Source organism: Balaenoptera borealis (genome assembly GCF_965194805.1).
Source record: "Balaenoptera borealis genome assembly, chromosome: 7".
Classification (NCBI taxonomy): Eukaryota; Metazoa; Chordata; class Mammalia; order Artiodactyla; family Balaenopteridae; genus Balaenoptera; species Balaenoptera borealis.
Genome location: NC_138864.1, coordinates 50225775 through 50245474, shown reverse-complemented (window position 1 = coordinate 50245474; position 19700 = coordinate 50225775). Strand labels below are relative to the sequence as shown.

Below are 19700 nucleotides of genomic sequence, written 5' to 3'. Positions count from 1 at the left end.
CATTTTTACAATATTGATTTTTCCAATCCAAGAACATGGTATATCTCTCCATCTGTTGGTATCATCTTTAACTTCTTTCATCAGTGTCTTATAGTTTTCTGCATACAGGTCTTTTGTCTCCTTAGGTAGATTTTTTCCTAGGTATTTTATTCTTTTTGTTGCAATGGTAAATGGGAGTGTTTCCTTAATTTCTCTTTCAGGTTTTTCATCATTAGTGTATAGTAATGCAAGAGATTTCTGTGCATTAATTTTGTATCCTGCAACTTTACCAAATTCATTGATTAGCTCTAATAGTTTTCTGGTGGTGTCTTTAGGATTCTCTAGGTATAGTATCATGTCATCTGCAAACAGTGACAGTTTTACTTCTTCACTTCCAAAACTATGTTGAATAATAGTGGTGAGAGTGGACATCCTTGTCTTGTTCCTGATCTTAGGGGAAATGGTTTCAGTTTTTCACCATTGAGAATAATGTTTGCTGTGGGTTTGTTGTATATGGCCTTTATTATGTTGAGGTAGTTTCCCTCTATGCCCACTTTCCGGAGAGTTTTTATCATAAATGGGTGTTGAATTTTGTCAGAAGCTTTTTCTGCATCTATTGAGATGATCATATGCTTTTTATTCTTCCATTTGTTAATATGGTTTATCACATTGATTGATTTACGTATATTGAAGAATCCTTGCATCCCTGGGATAAATCCCACTTGATCATGGTGTATGATCCTTTTAATGTGTTGTTGGATTCTGTTTGCTAGTATTTTGTTGAGGATTTTGGCATCTATATTCATCAGTGATATTGGTCTGTAATTTTCTTTTTTTGTAGTATCTTTGTCTGGTTTTGGTATCAGGGTGATGGTGGCCTCATAGAATGAGTTTTGGAGTGTGCCTTCCTCCACATTTTTTTGGAAGAGTTTGAGAGGGATGGGTGTTAGCTCTTCTGTAAATGTTTGAAAGAATTCACCTGTGAAGCCATCTGGTCCTGGACTTTTGTTTGTTGGAAGATTTTTAATCACAGGTATAGGAAGGCTATACCTTTCTAAGAATTTGTCCATTTCTTCCAGGTTGTCCGTTTTATTGGCATAGAGTTGCTTGTAGTAGTCTCTTATGATGCTTTGTATTTCTGCCTTGTCTGTTGTAACTTCTCCTTTTTCATTTCTAATTTTATTGATGTGAGTCCTCTCCCTCTTTTTCTTGATGAGTCTGACTAATGGTTTATCAATTTTGTTTATCTTCTCAGAAAACCAGCTTTTAGTTTTATTGATCTTTGCTATTGTTTTCTTTGTTTCTATTTCATTTATTTCTGCTCTCATCTTTCTGATTTCTCTCCTTCTGCTAACTTTGGGTTTTGTTTGTTCTTCTTTCTCTAGTTCCTTTAGGTGTAAGGTTAGATTGTTTATTTGAGATGTTTCTTGTTTCTTGAGGTAGGCTTGTATAGCTATAAACTTCCCTCTTCAACTGCTTTTGCTGCATCCCATAGGTTTTGGATCGTCATGATTTCACTGTCATTTGTCTCCAGGTATTTTTTGGTTTCCTCTTTGATGTCTTCATTGATCTCTTGGTTATTTAGTAACGTATTGTTTAGCCTCCATGTGTTTGTGTCTTTTACGTTTTTTTCCCCTGTAATTCATTTCTAATCCCATAGCGTTGTGGTCAGAAAAGATGCTTGATATGATTTCAGTTTTCTTAAATTTACTGTGGCTTGATTTGTGACCCAGGATGTGAACTATCCTGGAGAATATTCTGTGCGCACTTGAGAAGAAAGTGTAATCTGCTGTTTTGGGATGGAACGTCCTATAAATATCAATTAAATCTATCTGGTCTATTGTGTCATTTAAAGTTTCTGCTTCCTTATTTATTTTCATTTTGGATGATCTGTCCATTGGTGTAAGTGAGGTGTTAAAGTCCCCCACTATTATTGTGTTACTGTCGATTTCCTCTTTTATAGCTCTTGGCAGTTGCCTTATGTATTGAGGTGCTCCTATGTTGGGTGCATATATGTTTATAATTGTTATATCTTCTTCTCGGATTGATCCCTTGATCATTATGTAGTGTCCTTCCTTGTCTTTTGTAACATTCTTTATTTTAAAGTCTATTTTATCTGACATGAGTATTGCTACTCCAGCTTTCTTTTGATTTCCATTTGCATGGAATATCTTTCTCCATCCCCTCACTTTCAGTCTGTATGTGTCCCTAGATCTGAAGTGGGTCTCTTGTAGACAGAATATAGGTGGGTCTTGTTTTTGTATCCATTCAGCAAGCCCATGTCTTTTGGTTGGAGCATTTAATCCATTCACGTTTAAGGTAATTATCGATATGTATGTTCCTATTACCATTTTCTTAATTGTTTTGGGTTTGTTTTTGTGCGTCTTTTTCTTCTCTTGTGTTTCCCACTTAGAGAAGTTCCTTTAGCATTTGTTGTAGAGCTGGTTTGGTGGTGCTGAATTCTCTTAGCTTCTGCTTGCCTGTAAAGCTTTTGATTTCTCCATCGAATCTGAATGAGATCCTTGCCGGGTAGAGTGATCTTGGTTGTAGGTTCTTCCCTTTCATCACTTTAATTATATCATACCACTCCCTTCTGGCTTGTAGAGTTTCTGCTGAGAAATGAGCTGTTAACCTTATGGGAGTTCCCTTGTATGTTATTTGTTGTTCTTCCCTTGCTGCTTTTAATAATTTTTCTTTGTCTTTAAATTTTGCCAATTTGATTACTGTGTGTGTCGGTGTGTTTCTCCTTGGCTTTATCCTGTATGGGACTCCGCACTTCCTGGATTTGGGTGGCTATTTCCTTTCCCATGTTAGGGAAGTTTTCGACTATAATCTCTTCAAATATTTTCTCGGGTCCTTTCTCTCTGTCTTCTCCTTCTGAGAGGCCTATAATGTGAATGTTGTTCTATTTAATGTAGTCCCAGAGGTCTCTTAGGCTGTCTCCATTTCTTTTCATTCTTTTTTCTTTATTCTCTTGCACAGCAGTGAATTCCATCATTCTGTCTTCCAGGTCACTTACCCATTCTTCTGCCTCAGTTATTCTGCTATTGATTCCTTCTAGTGTAGTTTTCATTTCAGTTATTACATTGTTCATCTCTGTTTGCTGTTCTTTAATTCTTCTAGATCTGTGTTAAACATTTCTTGCATCTTCTCGATCTTTGCCTCCACTCTTTTTCTGAGGTCCTGGATCATCTTCACTATCATTATTCTGAATTCTGTTTTCTGGAAGGTTGCCTATCTCCACTTCATTTAGTTGTTTTTCTGGGGTTTTTTCTTGTTCCTTCATCTGGTATATAGCCCTCTGCCTTCTCATCTTGTCTATCTTTCTGTGAATGTTGTTTTTGTTCCACAGGCTGCAGGATTGTAGTTCTCCTTGCTTCTGCTGTCTGCCCTCTGGTTCATGAGGCTATCTAAGAGGCTTGTGCAAGTTTCCTGATGGGAGGGACTGGTGGTGGGTAGAGCTGGCTGTTGCTCTGGTGGGCAGAGCTCAGTAAAACTTTAATCTGCTTGACTGCTGATGGGTGGGGCTGGGTTCCCTCCCTGTTGGTTGTTTGGCCTGAGGCAACCCAACACTGGAGCCTACTGGGCTCTTTTGTGGAGCTAATGGCGGACTCTGGGAGGGCTCACGCCAAGGAGTACTTCCCAGAACTTCTGCTGCCAGTGTCCTTGTCCCCACGGTGAGCCACAGCCACCTCCCACCTCTGCAGGAGACCCTCCAACACTAGCAGGTAGGTCTGGTTCAGTCTCCTATGGGGTCACTGCTCCTTCCCCTGGGTCCCGATGCGCACACTACTTTGTGTGTGCCCTCCAAGAGTGGAGTCTCTGTTTCCCCCAGTCCTGTTGAAGTCCTGCAATCAAATCCCACTTGACTTCAAAGTCTGATTCTCTAGGAATTCCTCCTCCCCTTGCCAGATCCCCAGGTTGGGAAGCCTGACATGGGGCTCAGAACCTTCATTCCAGTGGGTGGACTTCTGTGGTATAAGTGTTCTCCAGTCTGTGAGTCACCCACCCACCAGTTACGGGATTTGATTTTACTGTGATTGCACCCCTCCTGCCATCTCATTGTGGCTTCTCCTTTGTCTTTGGATGTGGGGTATCGTTTTTGGTGAGTTCTAGTATCTTCCTGTCGATGACTGTCCAGCAGCTAGTTGTGATTCTGGTGTTCTCTCAAGAGGGGAGTGAGAGCACGTCCTTCTACTCCGCCATCTTGGTTCCTCCCTCTCTAAGCTCTTGTATTTCATGGTCTAAGTGATAACTTCACAAGCATCTGCCTCTAAAGATGCACTAAACTGAGCTAGTCTTCCTTCCACATCTCGTATCTATTCTTCCTCAAGTGTTCCTTCTTGGTAAATGATTCCTATCCCACCAGTTGTTTAAATCGGTCTTTCCTTTAATTTTACCATGATTTTTCTTACTACTTCTCACATCCAGCATCTTATCAGTGAACATAATCCATTGGTTCTACTTTCCCATAATCTCTGCATATGTCTCCTCTATCATACAAGTCCACATCACCATCATTTCTCACCAGTCTTCTAAGTAATTTTCCTGCCTTCATTCTTGCCTCAGTATATATTTTTTTCCTACAGCAGCCAGTGATCTTCTTGAAATAGAAACCTGGTAATGTCATTACTAGGTTTAAAATACTTCATTGGTTTCCCTTTTAGCCATTAGGACAATAAACTCCTGAACAATAAACTTCCTTCTTATGCTGGCCTCTGCTTAACTTTCTGTCATCCTCTCTGACCACCTCTCTCTCCTGTTGCACAACATTCTCTGTTGTTTCTGTGACCTTGCACCTGTGTTTCTTCTACCTGGGAAACTCTTATTCTTCAGGTCTTGAATTACATGTCATATCTTCTGAGAAAAACTTTCCCTAATTCCTTCAAAGCAAGATCAGTTGTCCCTTCTATTTCTCACTGCATTCGTTCCAAACTCATTTTTGCTTGTTATGTGCAACTTGATAATTGCTCTGTTTAACTGTTGGTATTCCCTCACAGATAGTAAGCACCATGTAGGCAGAAAACATTTCATCACAATATCCCCTAATCTTCCACAATTCAGCGCATAGAGTAAATGATTAGGAGATATTTGATAAATGAAAATATAAATGTAAGTGATTACATGAAGAATAGAGATTGCTTATTGGAGAAAAATTCTGTAGATTATTAGATTGAGAGCAAATAGAGAGAGGCCTTATATATATAATGGAAGGGAAATAATTCTTCCACAGAAAGGAAGAAAAGAACAATTGTGAGGGGGGTGAAGGAAGCAAAAGGAGGGAGTTCTTACTGAATGGCCTTGGTCTCAGCAGTATAACAAATTAGAAAGTCCATCTTTGGTGGGTAGATTGAGAGATGGCACATTAGTTGTTCTGAAGACAATGAGAATGATTTTAAACAGTAGCTGATAATAAGTCTAAGGTGAGCCACTAAAAGTAAATAAAATAATTACTTAGCAACATTAGAATTCTTGTTCAGGATAAATAACTTGAATTTATAGCAAATCCATTTACTACGATTATATGGTTTTCTTCATCCTGGCTTAGGTATGGGGGCAAAGGGAAAAAAAGTTCTGGGGTTTCATAGGCAGGTAAGTGGAGGTTTAGGAGGCCAAGAGGTTCTAGGATGATAGGGAAGACAATTAGAATGACTGGTTAGAATGTTCATTTGATAAAGAGGGGAATTCACCAGAGGGGAGGGGAATAGACTGAGAGAATAAAGATGGGCAAGGAAGGGAGAGGCAAACTTTGGGGCATAAGTATAAAATGAACAGTGAGCAGAGATTTTGGCCAAAAAAAAAAAGATTTTCTAAATATGAAATATTAGAAGAATGGCTTCTTTTAAATTTTTGGAGGAGATCAACTAAAGACCTAATTTATTTTGAAATTACAGTGAATGTTTTTTCAAGTATAAGATATAACCTAAATTTCCTGAAGAGAAGTCACATTGTTTTTCTTTGATAATCTCTTTTACTATTTTAATATAATTGTCTTTTGTTTTCTATGCCTAATGGTATTTTTTGTCTGTATCTGAAGCTGTGTCAAACTGCTAATTCACTTACCAAATCCTCTGTGCCTGTAGTATCAGATACTAAAGGAGAGACTAGAATTGAAGACCCTTTTAACAATTAATGTACTTGATAACTTGTTTGAATTATTTCCTACTAGAGCCCATATTTATAAGATGATAATTATCTTCATATATTTTAGAGATGGAAGCATGATGTTTGATAACTCCTTTTTTCATGCCCAAATACTAAGTTAAGAGAATATCTATAAGTATAAAATATTGTTTGCTTTGTTGTCATTTGTATGCTTCTAACATCACTTTTGCTAGATTGTAGCTTTCTGAAAACAAGGGATGTATATTATTCATTTTGTTTTCTACATAGTGCCTTGCGTGTATTTGTGATCAAATAAAAGGTAGTTGGGTTTAATTACTTGAAATTCTTTAAGTTATTCAAGTGTTTATTTGAAAAACTTCCGTAATATGGGAGGTAGTATTAAACTGACTTCTCCATTTTTTCAGCATTAAAGCAGAAGAAAGTATGATTTTTCACTTTAATTCTGCAGCTGGATTATAATGAGATCTTATAATGAGAACTTAACATGTGATTGAGGCTTCCTTTTAGTATCATCGTCATAACAACATAGTACATCTGTTAATATTTTACAAAGTTGTTTCACATGTACTATTTAAGTTTAAAATACTTGTTTGTATGTGAACTGTTTATGACACAAGGTGAATTGAACTTAACATGAAATAAACCCAATTTGAAAATTAGGCAACTGAGATCTGAGAGGTAAGAGTCTTGCTAAAGTGTCACAAAAGTTGTAAGTGATTGAACTGAGTTCTATCACGTGTAGGTCTGTGCTATATATCTGCATGCACATGCACACACACATACATGGACGTGCTGAATTTCTGAATCTAGAAATCTGACTTCATCAGTGGGGTAGTAATTATTGGGTTTGTAACATAATTTGTACTATTGTCACATTAATCCACTCACCATTCTTCAGGAGACAAAAACATGTATACAAATATGTTTATGAATATGATTAAGTAGAAATTTACAAAGAAAAACCACCTTTGCAACATTTATTAAAGTTGAAGTAATGTATTATTAAAAATTCTAGTCCTGATTCCAACTTTTGAGGTTTTATTCTCCTTCCCTTATTCCACTGGCATACTGAACTTTAAATATGAATAGGTAATATTTCATATGTTTCGCATTACTTACAGGGTCTGTATAATTTGCCTGAAAAAGATAGTGGAGTGTAGCCCTGTGAAATATACTAAGTACATGGTCCCAGAGCAAATACTAAAGGAAAGTTACAAGTGTAGTACACGTGACAACATGATTATTCACAGGTGAAAAGGTTAGGACTAAATAAGATGGATAAAGCTGGTTTCAATATTCTGATCCCTTTCCTGGTATCTTAAGTATGGTGCTGACCTAGGTGTGTATATTTCATTGTTAACTTGATAACATAATACACCATGGGAGTAAAAGTAAAAGGTTATTGTGAGAACTTAAATACCTGCAACGATCCTAAGTGCTTTCAATGAAACAAACTCAGCTTCTTAGTATGTTACACTGTTAAAGCCGTGAAGCAATTACGTATTGTTAGTTTATATGAGCCCACAGCCATATCAAGCCAGGTACTTACGGAAGTATGTTTTGAAGTAGGACTCTAGACATCACAAATACACCTTCTGCATAATCTAGGCAGTCTTGTTTTTTCCTTTTCTCTTTCCTTGTCTTCTTGCACAGATATTCATTGAATGCCCACAGTGTTTTAAGCTCTAGGATCATAGCATCAAACAAAACACTCCAAGTCCTTGCTCTCATCGAACTGATATTCATTGGGATGGAGAGGGAGACAGACAATGGGCAAATGAAGATTAAAGAGAGACAAAGAAACAGAGATGTAGCATAGCAGGTGTTTCATAATGTTAGGAAGAAAAGTAATGCATGTAAGTAGGAGTAAGGCTTTCAGCACTTTAAATTAGGGTAGTCAACAAAGATGTCTTTGATAACGTAATATTTTGAACAAAGACCTGAGTAAAAATAAGAATCCTGTCTTTAGAATATATGAGGGCAGAGAGTTACACAGTGAGGAAAAATCTGAGGCAGGACTGAGAGTGCTTGACCTGTTTGAGAACCAGGAAGGGATTTGGTATGTCTGGCTAAGAGTAAGTTAGGGAAGGGAAGGGTAGGAAGAAGAAAAGTCATGTGAGGTAGCAGGGACCAGATGGTAAATGACTTCTGGTCACTGGAAGGAGTTTGCATTTTATTGTGTGTGATTTGAAAAGATATAGGAGGGTTTAGATATGTCTGAAGTGACATATCAGAGGTACACACTGCTGTGTGGAGACTCAGAGAACTCAAGGGTAACTACATGGTTTGGGGCTTGAGTACCTCGTAAATGACGATGCCATTTAATGAGATGGGGTTCAACTTGAGAAAATTTCTTTTGTTTTGTTTTATATGAATCTCATCTCTCCCCTCCCACCTAGTTTTTGCTCGAAAGTGGAATAGACCAATTGGTAGTTTGATTTAAATTATTTTATGCTTGAAAGAAAGAATAACAATAGTGATGACAATAAGTAATATTTAATAGCCCTTACACTTTGCAAAATGTTTTAATATCCAGTAATGCATCTGCACTATATGGTCACATGGAGGATTTCTGCACCTACTTCTAACTTTATGGAAAAAAAAATTTTTTGAGACATAAGGTGATTTGTAACATACTTTAAAATACATAAAGAACAGTTCACATCTACTGAAAAAGAGTGAACTAAAGAGAGATTAGGTCTTGAAATATGTCACATAGGGGTTAAGAGAAAATTGAAAATGGACTGTAATGAATGGTCTTATTTACCCAACTGTGAATTAATATATATGCTATAATTTGTCTCTCAGATCCAAGGTTCATTAGTGCCCACCTCATCCCAGAAAGTGACAACCCTGAAGATGACAAAGTGTATTTTTTCTTCCGTGAAAATGCGATAGATGGAGAACACACTGGAAAAGCCACTCACGCTAGAATAGGTCAGATATGCAAGGTGAGGTAAAGAAAAAAATGAGGAGGGTATCATTGTCCAATCGCAGATTTTTCCTTTTCCACCTTTGTACAAATATAATGAAAAATATGGCTAAAAAGCTTGACTGATCACTATAAATATTTAACAAAAAAAGATTGAAAACATATTATAGTTGCTTATGAATAACTTCATAGTCAAACATAGAGGTACAGGTTGTGAGGTGTTATTTCACAATTACATTAAATAATATTAGTTTGAAATTCTAGAGAAATAATTTTTTTCATATTACCTGGGAAAATATAATTTTTGTATTCTCAGACCTAGCATAGGTTCCTACAATGTATAAGTTTTCAATGAATATTTTTTGTTGGAAATAACTCAAGTATGAATATAAAAGAGACAAGTGTTATAGCTTGTTCTTATGAATTGATTATAGCATCCTATATACATATATGTGCACACACACATAATTTTGAAGCTCTGAACTTTCATATACTGTGTGGCACAAATTCAGATGTGATATGTATTATAATGTTAGATATATAGAATAAAAAATTGGTCAGTAAATATGTATGGATTAGTTAGTATCAGTGTGAAAATACGATAACAATACTTTTCTTACCCCTCTATACTGTACAGTACTGTATATATGAAATATGAATGAAGCTAACTGTTATTATATATTAAAGCACCTTTCATCTCAAGAAAAATCACAACGACAAATCCAGTTACTGTCTTAAAATGAAATTATTTCTTTTTAAAAAAAAATCATGAAATTTTAAAAATCCCTGTCTTGGGGGCGGGGGTATCCTCTTTCCTATCCCAATCATGATCTAATTATTTATCTGTAGTATATTAAATTACTGGAAAATTAAAAGTTTTAATGCTCTGGAAACATGCAAATGATATATGCAATATATGAGAATCTTTTCTCCACAAAATATAAGGCATATTTAAAAGCAGTACTTACAAGGGTTAAAAAAATCTTTATACTAAATAAAATCGTATAAACAAAATATAAATCAGTGTTATATTTTTGAAGAAAAAGTTATTTTCCTTCAAACATATGCACATAAATATTATTTTATAAGACTATAAGTTACTGGTAAATCCATACCATCATAATAGAATTTATTGCTACATCAGGTTACAGTTAAGTTTCATTTTCAGTGAGAAGATACTTCTTCAAAATTTTTGCTCTAGAATGAGTTTTCTTTATTAAGATTTATGCAGATGTTTTTTCAGCATGCTGTTTGTAAAGTCAGCATTCCGTCAACTGAGTTTATAAAAATATTTGATGCTAGCATGCTTTTGTTTGTGGTGTATTTTCAGTATGGGTTATAAGGCATGCAGTTATTCTTTCATTCAGTAAATACTCATTAAGTGCCTACTATGTGCCAACGTGCTTACCTCTGTGAACCAGCCTACTTAGGTGAGTAAAATCTTAAGGAAAACTTACATAAGAAAGAGAGACTAAAAGCAAACCAAAACAAACACAAGAGTAGTATTGTTCATTGCAAAGTGGTAACAGAATGGAAAAAGTACAGTGACTTTTTAATGCTAAGGCATATTTATTGTAAGTCACTCCTTGAACAAGGTTGGAGTGAATAGATTTCACCAAAAATATAATAAGAAAGCATAGTTACTTATATCTAGTCATTTAAAATTCATTTCTCAATTTGAAAAACGAGGAATTGTGTTTTGTATCTGTCTCAAGATATGAGAAGATAAGATATTTGAAATTATCATTTGCATGCACAATTTCTAAAACCATTATTCTCTCCTTTCAGAATGACTTCGGGGGCCACAGAAGTCTGGTGAATAAATGGACAACATTCCTCAAAGCTCGTCTCATTTGTTCGGTGCCAGGTCCAAATGGCATTGACACTCATTTTGATGAATTGCGTAAGTAGCTGATGATGTCATATAGAGAGTATTCAAACTTTGCCATTACCTTCAAAAATGCAACTTTCTCCAATTTTGTTTTAAAACAGAGGATGTATTCCTAATGAATTCTAAAGATCCTAAAAATCCAATTGTATATGGAGTGTTTACAACTTCCAGGTAAATAATGCTTTGCTCTCTTATTATCATAGAAAATTCATGTCCTTTAGATGCTTTCCAAGTGTCCATAATTTGTGAAAATATTTTTGAAAGAACAATGTTGGCTAAACCTTTGAGCTCTTGTGCATTCTTGGGTGCCTGAAATAAGTCATGACCCAAATCATTTTTTACATAAATTTTAGCAAAGAATTCATTACTATGAATTTAATGATGAAAAATGTATGCCATGCCCTATGTATAGCTTTGACTTTAAAATTTTGAGTGAAACATTTGAGTAAAATATTATAAACATAGAACTCTGAGTTTTGTTAAAAGTTTGTAGTGATATAAACTAAGGGTGAAAAATCTTTTTCCCTCCCCTCTCCTTTCTCTTCTTCTTTGTCCCTACCCCCTCTTCCTCTCTCACTCTCTCTCTCTCCTCCTACTTCTTCCCTATCTCCCCCTCTCTTCGCCCTCCTCCTTTCATCATTCCCCATCTGCCTCAAAGCTCTTGCTGTCAATCAAGCAGTAATTATTTCCTATTACATTCAGCATAAAGTTTACGTTACCTGGAGTTGCTAAAAGAAACATATATTTAAATGCATATAAAGAGGGATATGCATTTGGATATGTATAAATGTTTAAAAGAAAAATAATTTAAAATCAAAAGTCAGGAAAAGTGCTACAAGGGACTGTGATAGCATAAAGAAAGATTAACTACAATGTCCAACACTGATTTTTTCTGTAAATATTAAAGCCATTACAAACTGATTGGACATTTTTACTTAATTTTTAAAATAACATGTAAAAATTAGGAAAACTATATTAGTAAAACCAGATGCAATTTCCCATACCTAAATATTTCTCCCCTTTGGTATAAAAACAGAATGACAGCTAAAGAATGTGGGAGGCTCAAATTAAACAAATATTAATCCATTTCTTCTGCTTCCTCATTGCTTAGTACAGTAGTTTTCAGTCTTATGCTCACGTCAGAATCGCCCAGAGAGCCTGTTAAAATACAGATGCTAGGCCCCGCCCTCAGAGTCTCTGATTCATTAGGAAGGGGTAGGGCCTAAGAACGCATTTCTAACAAATTCCCAGGTGATGCCCATGCCGTTGGTCTCGGAACCACACTTTGAGAATCACTGGCTTAGTGGGTAAAATAATTTCACCTCTCTGCTTCAGCGAGATTGATGTCATATATGAGTTAGTCTTAACAGCTGTAAATCCTAAAAAGATCTTTTGATGATGATGGATTCCATCAATAGATAAGCAAAGTGTGTAACAATGAAAATGGGACACATAAACATTATAGACTACTATAATGTATCAAATATGTATTAATTTGCTACTTATTCCATTATGAAAATATTATTGTTAAATTCTATAAATATTTACTGAAATTTACTGTGTGTCAAGTACCATGCGATTTGTAATTTATGTTACAGAAAAGAAGCCAGGCATGGTTCCTTCCCTCATGAAGCTTGCACTCTACCAGACATTGTCTAGATGCACCTGTTTTCAATAATAAACTCTTATTACATATGTTTTTCATTTGGTCTAATTTTTATGTAATTTTCTATGGGTAGAGATTGATTAAAAGGTATGCATTCCATAGTTTTAATGTGCATAACTGTTTTATATCTTTGTATAAATAAATCCCTCAAGCTGTATTTATAAAAGCAAAATAAAATGGGAAATTGTGGCAGCTCATGGTAAAATTCCAATTTGCTTCAATTACCTGATTTTTTTTGTCCAACAAAATGATGGGGATAATTGCTGTAATACTCTACTTTTGCTAGGGTGTAATAGCTACTAACTTAAAATGATTTTCTGTGTTGGAAAGAGATGATTTTAAATGCCTTCACACAAATTGAACTCTGTTACTTGATCAAATACTTTTGTTGGTTTGGGAGTTAAAAATTATAATATAACACATTGACTATTCATCTTCACCAGTTTCAGTTTATAAAATGTTTTCTTAAACATTCTTTCTTGTTTAAACATTTCCTGGTTTCAGCAATGATGCTTAAGTCTTAACATAATACCAAAGTTTATATTTTTATTTTATCTGATATCAGAGTTAATCATACCTTTTAGATTTTGTATATATGTTTTTCCTATCAGTGTTTACGTATGATATGAATGTATATATTTATATTGTATATTGTCTATTTATGAAATGAATATGTATATGTTCTATGAGTACTAAAGGTGTTTTCATCCATGCCTTCTAATTTTGAGCAATCATAATTTTGCTCTCTTGTGTATTATTAAAATATATATAAACATGTGACTTAAAAAATCCCAAACACTATTTGAAAATTTATGTTCAAGTATTGATAATTGCTATCTGAAATTTAAAAACTCAGTATAAATAGCTCTGTCATTGTGTAAAGATGAAAGTCTGTTTTTGTTCTGTCTGTCTTTTTTAGTAACATCTTCAAGGGGTCAGCCGTGTGCATGTATAGCATGAGTGATGTGAGAAGGGTGTTCCTGGGTCCATATGCTCACAGGGATGGTCCCAACTACCAGTGGGTGCCTTATCAAGGAAGAGTCCCCTACCCACGACCAGGAACTGTAAGTGGCCTAGGTGTTTAAGATAGGAAATGAATAAATTTATGCTGAAGGTTAAAAAAAAAAGCAGCTACATACATATTAGATACAGATAATGTAAAAGAAAAATTCCAAGACTATAAATGAAAGCAAGGCAAGGATTTTTCTCTGATAACCATGAAATTCCACATTTAAAGACATGTTCTTCACAGACATCAATGCTTAAGTTCAACACTTACCAGTAGTTAATACCAATAATTTATGAGAAATAGAAACTGAGCAGGTAACCTTATTTATCTTCTTTTCTGAAAGAGATATGGTAAAAATGGCTTTCATGGAGAGTTGAAACAATTAGGATACACATAGACTTGCTCTCTCTGATTGTGGCAAAGGCTCAAGAATTGCACATTAAATAAGAGGAAACAAATTTAAATCAATATTATCTACCTATGGAAGTGGGACACATCTCTCAAATAGGTAAAGAAGATATGCAAGGAAGAAACAAACAAAAACCTCGTGGAAAGGGCCTAGGTGTTTTAACAGATGCTGTCTACTATCGCTGACCTCTCGCCTTCCAGCAATGTTGTGCACATTCAGGCTTAAAAAAAAGGTGGCTAGAGCTCAAATTAAAATCAGCTTTAAGTCTGCAATTTAAAGTAGGGAGAGGGCTTCCCTGGTGGCGCAGTGGTTGAGAATCTGCCTGCCAATGCAGGGGACACGGGTTCGAGCCCTGGTCTGGGAAGATCCCACATGCCGCGGAGCAACTGGGCCCGTGAGCCATAATTACTGAGCCTGCGCGTCTGGAGCCTGTGCTCTGCAACAAGAGAGGCCACTATAGTGAGAGGCCCGCGCACCACAATGAAGAGTGGCCCCCACTTGCCACAACTAGAGAAAGCCCTCGCACAGAAACGAAGACCCAACACAGCCATAAGTAAATAAATAAATAAATTTTAAAAAAATTAAAAAAAAAATAAATAAATAAAATAAAGTAGGGAGAAAAACAGAAAAGACTCATACGGTAGAAAGTGAGTGATTATGACGTCAGATGTTCTAGAATATGTGGATAGAACCATCCAGTGCAACATTTCCTAACCCTAAGAATTTTTTTTTTTAACATCTTTATTGGAGTATAATTGCTTTACAATGGTGTGTTAGCATACGGCATTTGTTTTTCTCTTTCTGACTTACTTCACTCTGTGTGACAGACTCTAGGTCTATCCACCTCACTACAAATAACTCAATTTCATTTCTTTTTATGGCTGAGTAATATTCCATTGTATATATGTGCCACATCTTCTTTATCCATTCATCTGTCGATGGACACTTAGGTTGCTTCCATGTCCTGGCTATTGTAAATAGAGCTGCAGTGAACATTGTGGTACATGCCTCTTTTTGAATTATGGTCTTCTCAGGGTATATGCCCAGTAGTGGGATTGCTGGGTCCTATGATAGTTCTATTTTTAGTTTTTTAAGGAACCTCCATACTGTTCTCCATAGTGGCTGTATCAATTTACATTCCCACCAACAGTGCAAGAGGGTTCCCTTTTCTCCACACACTCTCCAGCATTTATTGTTTGTAGGTTTTTTGATGATGGCCATTCTGACTGGTGTGAGGTGATACCTCATTGTAGTTTTGATTTGCATTTCTCTAATGATTAGTGATGTTGAGCATCCTTTCATGTGTTTGTTGGCAATCTGTATATCTTATTTAGAGAAATGTCTATTTAGGTCTTCTGCCCATTTTTGGATTGGGTTGTTTGTTCTTTTCGATATTGAGCTGCATGAGCTGCTTATAAATTTTGGAGATTAATCCTTTGTCAGTTGCTTCATTTGCAAATATTTTCTCCCTTTCTGAGGGTTGTCTTTTTGTGTTGTTTATGGTTTCCTTTGCTGTACGAAAGCTTTTAAGTTTCATTAGGTCCCATTTGTTTATTTTCGTTTTTATTTCCATTTCTCTAGAAGGTGATAACCCTAAGAATCTTTAAAGAAATAATTTCATATGATGAAAAAACTTGTTCTTTAAGTTTAACCATTATTTTAATTTCATGTCAGTTTTATTGTTAAATTCAAGTAAATGATGTTTTTAGATGAGTTTATTAGGCATAGGATGCTTTTAATCTTCTTTATTTTCTATAAAATTTTTTGCTAAACTTATTTATGAGCATTTCATAAAGATTACTTCTAGCTGATGGACCTTGTAGGTAAAAAACCTAAATAGGCTTTCAGAAGAAAAAATGAACAAGATAGACTATCCATTGATTATAAGAAGCCTGTTTTAACAGATTTATGCATACATACATATGTATATGTATGTGTGTGTGTGTATATATATATAAAATAGTATATTCAATAGCCCAATACTTGTACCCATTTCACAGATGAAGACTCTGAGGCAAAGAGAGGAGCCAAGATTCATTCCAGGCAGTTTGATTCTAGAGCCTGAATTCTCACCCATTGTTCATAGAGAGTTGTTATGACATGGTCCATTAAGTCAGCAGTGTGAACCAAGTGCTGGAGGCAGAAGACAGAAAGCACGGCCTAAGCTAGGAATTAGGGAGGGGCTGCCAAAAGGAGGCAACACCTTGCTCCGTGAATAAAATTCACTTAGATCAATCCATTAATCCCAAAAGTGGGCAGCTGAGAATATGTCGTTCCATCAACACTACTGGAGAAAAACATATTAAGAAGCCTTCAAGCAGTGTGTCAATAGAAGGGCATTTTCTTTATTTTTAAAGAAAAACCTACAGCTTAAGTAATACTAAATACAAAAATAAAAGTAAGGCAAGAAAGTGAGACAAATTGTAAGATAAAAATCTAAAATAAATAAATCTCTTCATTTTCAATCATTTCTAAATTTTTGCAAGTTGTTTTTAAATGGTGGTAGAAAAGCAAAAAAAATTAATGTTATAAAATATGTTTTATCGTTTCTTCTAGGAGTTTATACAGCTATTTGATATTTCTATAACATTAAATAAATAATTTTTTAATTTACTTAAATAAAAAGTAATTCCCTAAATCCCTTAACTGTTATATTAGTGTATTATTGTGTGTGTATCTGTATAGTACATACATATATATTCATAAAGAGATACTCTTCCTGTTTCAAAATAGCTTTATTTCATTTCTCATGAATTATTAATGATCTGTGTTAAGGTAATGGCAGAGACAATTGATTTCTCCTTCTAAGCCTCTTGTTAGATCAAGAACCACTCAACTACATTTCAGCTCTCAAACTCTTACATTAAATGGCAGAAATTAGTTAAGTGTAAGACAAAAAGCAAGAGACTGGAGATACTGTACTCTGAATGCTTGCACCACATAATTAAATGCAGTGAAAAGAGACAGTAAAATCTGAATTTTCTTGTTTTTGTTTTATTGCCTTAAGTGGAGCATTTAAATCCAGAGGTGATATTATGACACTGTACAGCACAGCATCCTGTCTGGCTCTCCCTATGGCCATCATCTGTTCTGCTTGGTCCATTCTGATTGGTCAGTTTCTGTGCCATGCAAGTTGTTAAACACCTTGAATAACACATCTCCTTATCCCTAGAATTACTGTAATTTTTAAAGAAATAATATTTTTGGTCCTTTTTGTGGTACTTTTTCAGGGTTATGTTAAAAATAAAGCAATAAAGAATAGTTTATATTGTCTTTTAGTTTGAAGAGAGCATTTATATTTTAGCATAATACCATAGGGAAAAATGAAATGCATTCAAGAAAATTTTTGATTTTCTCTAATCTAATGATTAATAGCATTTAGTTATAACATATTCCACTCATTATTTCAAATACTTCATTTCGACATAAAGTACATGATGTTGTCACTAATAGAGGCATCAGACTTCTCCTGTACACTGAATTCATTAGATGCATTTGCAATTTTTGGTAAGAAATGATGACATCCCATCGAGACTTAAAATATGTTTAGAAAATGTATATTATATATTACATCTTCTAATTTAAGTAAAATTATTTTGTTTTTTAGTTTAACAGTTACTTAAAAAAATTACAGATTTAGATTCCTAGTTCATTGAGGCCATATATTATATAAATTATAATCCTATTCATTATATTTTAATCAAAAGATAATATTTTCTTTATCTTAATAGTGTCCCAGTAAAACATTTGGTGGATTTGAGTCTACAAAAGACCTTCCTGATGATGTTATAACATTTGCCAGAAGTCATCCAGCCATGTACAATCCAGTGTTTCCTATTAATAACCGGCCGATAATGATCAAAACAGATGTAAATTACCAGTTTACACAAATTGTAGTAGATCGAGTGGATGCAGAAGATGGCCAGTATGATGTCATGTTTATCGGAACAGGTAAATGTTTTAACTTCAGCTCTAAATGTTCTTCCAGAACATTGCGTCTAACTAATTAAGTATACTAAGAACTGAAGGAAGACTTTATAGTCACTCTTAAGGTATAGTTAACCTCTGATAAATGACTAAAAACCCTGAACATTCTCCCATTCCAATGTGTTATTTTTTTAGGCAAGTTGACATATATTTATTAATTTAAATTAAATTTCCTTTTCAATCAAAAGTTGATAAATGTAATCAGGTAAAGCTATTGATTAGGTGAACAATCAATGTCTATAATTGAATCATAACTCTTTTCTGAACAGTGGCTTTTCAGGACAAAAATGTATTGCTCAAATCGTGCATAAAATTCCCAAGACATTCAATAAAAGTTCTAGAATATATTGATGCAAAATTATCTGAACTTTAAAATTATCATAGAGTGCAAATCTTCCAGAAAATAAATTTTGGCAACAAAATTTGTTTAGTGTTTTTACCATACAATGAGAAACAAAACAAAGCAAAACAAAACTTCATCAGAAAACCAACAAAGTGGACCTAAGGAATCGTCAGATACATTTTAGATCCATTTCTATAGAAATTTAATGACGTATTTTTACCAATTCCATGATTAGAAACAAACATTTTATAGGTATATTTTCAGGATGAATTCCATTGCTATTATGACATATTATTTTATTTTTCCCCTACTCTCTTTAATAATACTATTTTAAAAGCACCAGTTACAAATCTGAAACTTGCTACTTAGGGTCAGATTCCAAGGTAATAAATTCCTAGTCTCCATTAACGTTGTTAACTGAAATAAATCAATGGGAAACAGAGTGAGTGCTCCACTGAAACCTGTATAATAACATTTATTTTCCCTTGGTGAGAACAGAGAAAGAAATTGCATTAAGTACAGGGGAATGGCAACTGCACAGTAAGTGCTTTAAAGACTTGAAGTTTTATAACAAAATTGTGAAATACTTACGTTATCAAGTGTAAGTGTCAGGTTCTGAGCAATACATTACAGTCTGCTTTTATGAGTGAGAAAGTTTCTCTATCAAATAAAAGAATCCCAGGGAGACCTGGAGTTCAATAAAAGTCAATGAAGTGCAAGTATCAACTTCTGGTTATAAATATCTTGAGAAATTATAAGATGATAGGATTTCTCTTCAATAAATATTAGTTTATCACTAATGTCAATTTATAATTAGATCTCTCTACAGAGTAATTAAACTTGTTCAATAATGTCACACTTGCCTTTTTCTTCACCTCTGGCCTAAACATGTTGAGAAGTCCCCCACTCATTGTCAGTGCAACAAAAGCTTGCTTCCGGCTATTTGACCAAAGAAACCTAATCATGAATTTTCAGTTCTTCTTGGACGCAAGCCGTCTTTAAAGGAACCAATTTCATGAGCACGTTGAATGTCTGATGATGTGGATGGCTATCGGTCAGCACAGAACAGGGTCATCTGTCAACAAAGTAAATTGATTACAGTAATTTTATCTTTTAAGTAAGTTACACATTGATCCTAGTTGAGTAACCTGATTCAATTTGTGTGAAATTGTTTGAAATACTACTCAGTAAAACTTGATCTGGGACACAGATAAAGTTATTTTGGGGTATTGGAGACTGATCAGAGGCACTGAGTATATTAACCTAATTTACCTTTAATCTTTGGTGTTAAGAGTAGTCTAAGGTCCTGTAAACAGAAGGATCTGCTTAAAAGAGGGATTTTTTTTTTGACTTTACAA

General features: G+C 34.7%; 1 protein-coding gene across 4 annotated transcripts in view; it reads left to right on the top strand.

Moving 5' to 3' along the window:
- Positions 1-19700, top strand: part of SEMA3A (semaphorin 3A) — a 502916-nt gene that overhangs the window by 441391 nt on the left and 41825 nt on the right. For all 4 annotated transcript variants that reach the window (XM_082398309.1, XM_082398310.1, XM_082398307.1 and 1 more), the window contains 5 exons: positions 8914-9056; positions 10826-10940; positions 11030-11099; positions 13514-13658; positions 17744-17963. In XM_082398309.1, coding sequence (XP_082254435.1) covers positions 8914-9056; positions 10826-10940; positions 11030-11099; positions 13514-13658; positions 17744-17963 — 693 coding nt within the window. The remainder of the gene's footprint in view (positions 1-8913; positions 9057-10825; positions 10941-11029; positions 11100-13513; positions 13659-17743; positions 17964-19700) is intronic.